Source organism: Kryptolebias marmoratus, linkage group LG1 (assembly GCF_001649575.2).
Source record: "Kryptolebias marmoratus isolate JLee-2015 linkage group LG1, ASM164957v2, whole genome shotgun sequence".
Classification (NCBI taxonomy): Eukaryota; Metazoa; Chordata; class Actinopteri; order Cyprinodontiformes; family Rivulidae; genus Kryptolebias; species Kryptolebias marmoratus.
Window position 1 is genome coordinate 31,117,757 of NC_051430.1, and position 7,787 is coordinate 31,125,543.

At 43.7% G+C, this 7,787-nt stretch overlaps 1 protein-coding gene across 8 annotated transcripts in view; it reads right to left on the minus strand.

The window, feature by feature from the left end:
• LOC108245879 (dematin) overlaps positions 1 to 7,787 on the minus strand; it is a 31,862-nt gene that overhangs the window by 20,835 nt on the left and 3,240 nt on the right. For 2 of the 8 annotated variants that reach the window (XM_017433122.3, XM_017433124.3), the window contains exons 2-5: positions 2,210 to 2,277; positions 1,057 to 1,091; positions 412 to 492; positions 199 to 327 (exon numbers count right to left, since the gene is read on the minus strand). In XM_017433122.3, coding sequence (XP_017288611.1) covers positions 199 to 327; positions 412 to 492; positions 1,057 to 1,068 — 222 coding nt within the window. In that variant the 5' untranslated portion in view covers positions 1,069 to 1,091; positions 2,210 to 2,277. The other 6 variants (XM_017433123.3, XM_025009818.2, XM_037978156.1 and 3 more) reach the window with 5 other exon arrangements.

Below are 7,787 nucleotides of genomic sequence, written 5' to 3' on the forward strand. Positions count from 1 at the left end.
CATCCATCCATCCATCCATCCATCCATCCATCCATCCAGCCATCCATCCAGCCATCCATCCAGCCATCCATCCAGCCATCCATCTATCCAGCCATCCATCCACAGATCTGCAGGATAATCTGATTTCAGGTTTCAGGACATTTGGATTATTTGGACCCTGATCTAAATGTCTGAGGGGGACCGGGACGTCTGGATCACCTCCAGAGGACTGTAGCTGTAGTGCGGCTGGTAGATCATTAGGTCGGGTCTCTCGATGTCCAGGATGGCTTTGTCTCTGGGCAGCGCTGCCAGGTCCTTGTAGCCGATGACGCCGTCCTCCACCCGGGCCTGCAGAGGGCGGGGGAGGGGTGAGATTACAGATTACAGGTTTAAGATTAATCTGAAGCTGATGGATCCGAGTCTTAGTCTCACCACGATGGCGGCAGCGGGGGATCCCGGGACGCTGGTCCCTCGTAGAGACAACACGCTTCCTGGAGACGTCTGGGCCGGCTGCTGCTTTCACACACACACACACACAGGTGAGTTTACCTGGGAGAATTTTACCTCCAAACATCAAACTGAACCGACATCTGAACATCCAGTTTAGTCAAATTTTACGCAGATTTCTGTTCAAAGACTCAGAATTAATGTCTCAGTTTCTGTTTAATCTTTGAGGTCAGAGGTCAGAGGTCAACAGCCTCTCTGAGGCTTTATTTAAAACAACATAAAAATAACTCGTGTTTATTTTTATTTTAACTGACAGGAATCAGTACGATTTCCATCTCCTGGTTTATCAAATCAAATTTGTTCAAAACTGCAAAATGTTGGAATTAAAATAAAGACATTTCACACATAAATATATTTAATTTAAAAACATATTTAGTTTATGTTGTAAAACAAAATAAAATTGTTCAGATAAATCATAAAAAAGAGAAACTTTTCTGTCTTTGGAGTAAAATAAACCCAGAACCATCCAGGCAAATTTCAGTTTGTTTCTGTTTTTATAAAAACAAAGTAAAAAGTTAAAAAGTTCCTGAAATGAATAAAAGTTAAAGTTTCAGCTTCTTTGTTGCTCACCTTTGGCATCATCCTGACTGCTGATTGGTCAGTTCCTGGGGGAGACAGGATGTTCTGTTAAATGATGCAGAGAAGACTGAAGGACAGAGGCATCATGGGAAATATTCAGGATAAATGGGTTTATTTTTTATTTAAAACAGTTTCCAACAAGAACCCAACAGGTCTGAGAACTAGAGTCCTGGATCCAACAGGTCTGAGACCAGAGTCCTGGATCCAACAGGTCTGAGACCAGAATCCTGGATCCAACAGGTCTCAGAACTAGAGTCCTGGATCCAACAGGGCTCAGAACCAGAGTCCTGGATCCAACAGGTCTGAGACCAGAATCCTGGATCCAACAGGTCTTAGACCAGAATCCTGGATCCAGCAGGTCTCAGAACCAGAGTCCTGGATTCAACAGGGCTCAGAACCAGAGTCCTGGATCCAACAGGTCTGAGACCAGAGTCCTGGATCCAACAGGACTCAGAACCAGAGTCCTGGATCCAACAGGTCTGAGACCAGAGTCCTGGATCCAACAGGACTCAGAACCAGAGTCCTGGATCCAGCAGGTCTCAGAACCAGAGTCCTGGATCCTGCAGGTCACAGAACCAGAGTCCTGGATACAGCAGGTCACAGAACCAGAGTCCTGGATCCAACAGGACTCAGAACCAGAGTCCTGGATCCAGCAGGTCTTAGAACCTGAGTCCTGGATCCTGCAGGACTCAGAACCAGAAGAAGGGGATACCTCTGTCAGCAAAGAGTCTGAATCGAGTCTGAAGACGTAAACATGAAGTCTCACCACAGACTGACTTGAAATAATTTAGAACAATCTTCTCATGCGGTCTCCAAACTGCAGGCGGTTCAGGAGTTTTACTGGATCAAACCCAGAACCTGCAGCTGGTTTTATGACCACATGTGAACAGAGGCTAACAGTTTCCCTTCACTTCCAGTCTTTGTGCTAAGCTAGGCTAACCCCCTGACTGGACTCGTGACAGGAGGATTATTTGTTTGGATGTAATTCTCAGACTGTGAGCAGAACTCCCAGCATGCTTTGCTGCAGCTCCGTATTGTTCGGTGTGTCTGACAGACAAAAGGACCATTCCAGAGGGCCCAGCTCTTTGTTTCAGGAACAGGTGGAAGTGTTGGAAACATGCAGCCTCGGTGAGTTTGTTGGTACCTCAGAGAGAAAAAGGGATCATGGTGTCCACAGGGCTCGGGTTCTTGGCTTGTCGACCCGATCAGAACCTGAAAAACACACAAACTCCTGAAGGAAGAAACAAATGAAACTCAGCAAATAAAACCATTTACGGCATGTCTGCCTGTTAGTAAAATATCTCAGCAACCACTGGACCCTCATTCAGTTAAAACTGGACCAATACTAGTGATTAACGTGTGGAATCAATGTGATTCAAGATGGCCGCCGCAGCTAATCAGCCCCAGGAAACACTAAAATGAGTAAAACTCAGTCAGTTTTACAGATACTGAGCTAGAAATCAGTGTGGTAGTACCTGAGCATACTCCGGTACCTCTACAATAAAAATATCCTCACAAATGATGAATAAATAGTTAATACTGGAGTTATTAGTTAACGTTAATAAACCATTAATAATCAGCTTCAGTGATTAGATAACAGTGAGTTACTCAGTTTAATAAAAGAATTATTAAAAACATTTACCTGAATGGATTAAAGTTCAGCATCTGACAAACAATGATTCTGTACTAACTGTGTTTTATTAAATACTTACAAATGCTGTATAAAGAGTTTATAACCTCATGAATAACTCGTTTATAAATCAGACTCTCAGCTCCAACACATCTCACAATAATCTCTTTTTATTATTGTTATTTTTAAGATTTCTGTCCTTTCTCTTCAGAGAATCTTAGATTAAAAGGCGGCGGGCGATATGCATTAATTGACTCAAACGGCAGGTTTAACTCTGCTGATCCTGTTGGTTCCGGCTGGACTCGAACCCCCGGCCCGGCTCGGGTGACTCTGAATAATTAATGAGTTGATGGCAGATTTCTGACCTTGAAAGCAGCAGAAACAACAAATCTCCAGAGTTTCATGATCAATGAACTGTTCCTTCATTTAAAATCATCAAATATTTAATTTATTCTGTAAAACAAACAAAAGCTCCATCTGACAGTAACCACTAAACAACTTCCACATACCTAAAATATTTACTGATTATTATTATTATTATTATTTTACAATCACAGAAACTAAAACTTGTTTTTAAATTAAGATTTTATGAACCATTTGTTGTTATATTATTTTAATAAATGATCATTTTTTCTTCTTTGATTTGTTGTTAATAGAAGTTTAAAATAGTGCTGTGATTTATTATTATTATAATATATATACATATTTTATATACTTTTCAAAATATTAACATTTATTTAAATAAACTGAGATCCTTTAAAACCTGCTTCAGCTGCTGGTTCTGTTTGTTTCTCTGTTTCGGCTGATGTTTTTCCATTTTTAGCTCCTGCTTTGCTACTTTTAGCTCTTAGCTACCATTCTTTGCTTTTTTAGCTCTTATTCGGCTGCCTTTCACTTTATTAGCGACTGTTTTGAATAATCATCTTTAGTATTTGTTTTTCTGTTTTTAGCTCTTGTTTTGCTGTTTGTTCTGCAGCTTTTAGCTTCTAGCTGCTGTTTGGACAGTTTTTAGCTCGTCTTTAGCTGCTTTCAGCCTGTTGTTTATTTTAGCCTTGGTTTAGCTGAGTCTCTTTAGCTTTGATCTCTGAAGCTAAAGCAGCTGCAGATGGACACTCTGGACGTCGGGACGTCCCGGGACAGGGACAGGGATCAGATGTCTCCAGGAGATCAATAATCGGATCGATCAGCTGCAGGGACACTCGGCTGACAGAAAACTGAGACCTGAGGATCAAATGAAGTTCAGCTCGAACCTCCGTGAGGAGACAGAACCTGGACGGTTCTCCAGGTTCTGGAGAACCGTCAGAACCTGGAGAACCGTCAGAACCTCTCAGATCTGCAACCTGAAAGAGAAGGAACAAAACTACAGCTGAGAGGTGGAACACGTTTCAGAGAGAAAACATCTGGACAGATGGACCTGTCCTTCTGGACACAGAGACCTGTCCTCTTGGACACACAGACCTGTCCTCCAGGACACACACATACCTGTCCTCCTGGACACACAGACCCGTCCTCCTGGACACACACAGACCTGTCCTCCTGGACACAGAGACCCGTCCTCCTGGTTAAAAGTGCATCTATTTTTAGAATCAGGTTTTATTTCCGTCTGTTGCTAAGTGATGAAGATCTGAAGATCCATTCGACTCCAAAGGATCACGAAACACAGACTCGTCATTGAACTCACCGCGGACCGTTTTCCTTCCTAAACCTTCCTGCAGTGAATGCCACCTCCCAGGTTACCATAGCAACAGTCCATCATCAGACCGTCTTCCTGCTGTCTGAGTGGGAGTCGGTTTGATGCTGCTGCTTGCGACTCCTCGCTCAGCAGATCTGACTCTGAGTCCACCGGGACAGGAGATAACCCAGAGGAATGCTGGGAGATATCCCGGGGTTGCTAGGTTACCACACCCCGCTGTCCAATCAGCTGGCAGAAATGTGGGCAGGACAATGAGAGAGATGCTGCTGCGACACAGACCTCCCACCATCAGACCACCCTGACACCGACACTCCGCTGGGGTCGCAGCAGGTAAACCCCACCCGCCTGCCACACCCCGCAGCTTAAATCAAACCTCCACCCGACCCTGCAGCTCCTCCTCCTGATTTATTCTGCAGCTGCTGGCTGAGGAGGAGGACACGCCGAGAGCTCAGCTGTCTCTGAGAGGACCCCACAAACACACACATCAACCAGAATTCACAGAGAAAACAACCAGAATTCACTGAGAAATCAACCAGAATTGACTGCGAAATCAGCCAGAATTCACTGAGAAATCAAACAGAATTCACTGAGAAATCAAACCTGAATTCACTGAGAACTCAAACAGAATTCACTGAGAAATCAAACAGAATTCATTGAGAAATCAGCCACAATTCACTGAGAAATCAAACAGAATTCACTGAGAAATCAACCCAGAGCTCTCAGAATCTGAGTGATTCAGATCCAGAGTTAAATCAACTCAGATCTGATCTGTCTGCCGTTTGGGTTCTCAGGGTTCCTTCCTGATCCTCAAACAGAACTCCTGGGAGCTGAAGTTTCGGGTGTTTGAGTCGAACTCAGAAACATGACGCGGACATGTTGTGGGTCTGAACGGGTTAACGCGGTGATGGGAAGTTAACCGTCGCTCCGGCTCCTCGGCTCGTCCTCCTCCTCTTCGTCTCTTTGTGTCGGGATGAAGAGCCGTAAATTATCTCGTTAGGATCACCGAGGCGATCTTTAGTGCCGGTCACTGACTTCCTGCAAACAAACACGGGTCCTGAGAACTTCCAGAGCTCACAGTCAGAGCCACACTTTAACTGCTGCTGCATTCAGGGACTCAAAGGTCAAAGGTCACAGGTACCCTAAGAAAGGAAAACTAGTTTTATTTATCGTTGTCTTTGGTGACAGTGTTCCAAATACAGGAAGTAAAAAAGAAAAAAAGAGAGAAATTCTTCAAATACATCATTTGAATTCAACTTTACAAAATGTTTGTTTTCTTGTTTTTGTAAGAGCAGCTGTCCTTCTGTCCCCTGCCTGCTGACTGAGACCGGGACACGCTGGGGGGACGTCTTCAAATCAAAGAATCTCAGTTTGTCTGCTCCTCTTCATCAGACTCAGAAACAAAACCTGAATCCAGATCTGAATGCTTCAGACTCCTCCTCAGCTGAAAGCATCCCTTCAGCTTCATCACCCTCCTCCACCTCCTCCTCCCCATCCTCACCCTCCTCCTCTCCCTCATCGTCCTCCTCCTCCTCCTCCTCCTGAAGCTGTTTGGATCATTTTGCTGACTCTCACACTGTTTGACTCATCGTACTTTCTGTTGAGTTGTGATGCAGTGAAACATTAAACATGTTGACGCCGGAGGCTGGAAGTGGGTCAGAGACAGAAATCTGCTGAGTCACAGTTTGCCGAGTCATCGAACAGATGCTGAGCGATGAAATAACTCGACCTGAGACGACGTTCACCGTTTGCTCAGACAGCAGCGGCTCTCATTCTTCTCAGGGTTTTTGTCGTGTTTCAGATTCTCACGAGTCATCGTTTCTCAGATGGATTACAGATTTAAAGCTGAGTCACACAAAAATCAGCAGAAGCTGAGAGTCGACTGTTCTGATTTCTCTGAACACACGTTTACAACAAACTTTATGGACCCAACTTCAGACGGGACATTTTAAAAATATTTCTTCTTCTCTCCTTCAGAGCAACGTCTTCGCAAAATAAAACAATCTCTTTTTGTTTTTAACTCCGAGGAGCTGAAATTATTCCCTTCAGGGAGTCGATTTAAGGAGGAAAAGATTTTAAACCTCTTTAACTTAATCTTCACATCGTGCTGCATTCACTGACCAGTGGAAAACTGAAACTCTTCAGTTTGAGTTTAACTACAGATTATCATCAGAAGTCAGAAAACTCACTAAACCTCAGAAACAAAGGACGAAAACTCCACCAGGTCTTTGTGTTTTAGGTAATCCTGCCTTTTTGTTTGATCTCACCTGTGTAATGGAAATGCTCATTTCCAATTGTTAGTGAATGCACCATCAGTGCTTTAATAGTTATTATCGCCTCCAACGAGGAGGATTTCAGTTTGATTTGATTTGATAAAACCAAGCTCCAGATGTGACTTCAGGCTCATGCAGAGGGTGGGAACTCTCAGCGCTTTGGAACTATAAACATTTATTAAAAAATAAAACATTTTAAATTTAACTTTTGTTTTTCTATCTGTACAAACTCGATCTTCTCCAGCAGATTTATTTCTAACTCTGGATTAATTAAAGAGACACTTTAAAATAATTTAGGAAATTTAAACACACTGACACACACACTAGTGGGCGGAGCCACAAGGAGACGTCTGATTGGTTAAAAACCTGAACTTTCAGTTTTAGCCTGAAAGTTGTGTTTTTCTGGGAATCAGAAGCGTATCGGTGACAGTGTGTGTGTGTGTGTGTGTGTGTGTGAGTGTGTCTCTCTTATCTCGGCGCCCAGCTCTGCGACCACACCCAGTCTGTCATCATCGCTAACGGCTGCTGTCATTGGTCGACGTCATCGCTACGTCTTTAAGGTTCTGATTGACAGGAAGTCAAAGCTCGGCGAGGTTTCCAGCAGCAGACAGATGTTTTATTAAACTTTAAATTTAGAAACGTTAACTCCTTTATCTGCTGCATGAATAATAGTTTTCTGAATGTTTTTAAAGCTCATTTTACTCCAAATTTAACTCATTGAGCAAAATAAATACATATGTAAATATATTCCCAGATTCTGTCCTCCATCAGTCACAGTCCAGATGTTGTATTTCTGTTGCCATGACAACAATAGCTGGATGAATCGAGGCTAACTGACCGAAGCTTCAGAGTGTGATTCTTTACAGACTCTTCTCCTTCCTACTGGTAAAACACGACTCCTGCAGCTGTTTTTCTGCTTCCGATCAGATCCGGACATTTTAACAAAGAACGCAGAGGTCAAAGGTCAGAGGGGAGGAGGTGTCGCTCTGAATAAAGCTCGTCCATCTGCCGTATCAGCAAACTTAACATTCCTGCGCTGAAGGAGCTGAAGAGGAGCAGTGAGCAGCAGCCAAAACAGGAAGTGAAACTGCACGGCTGCCGGCGGCCCCCCCGGGCCCCCGGCCCCCCC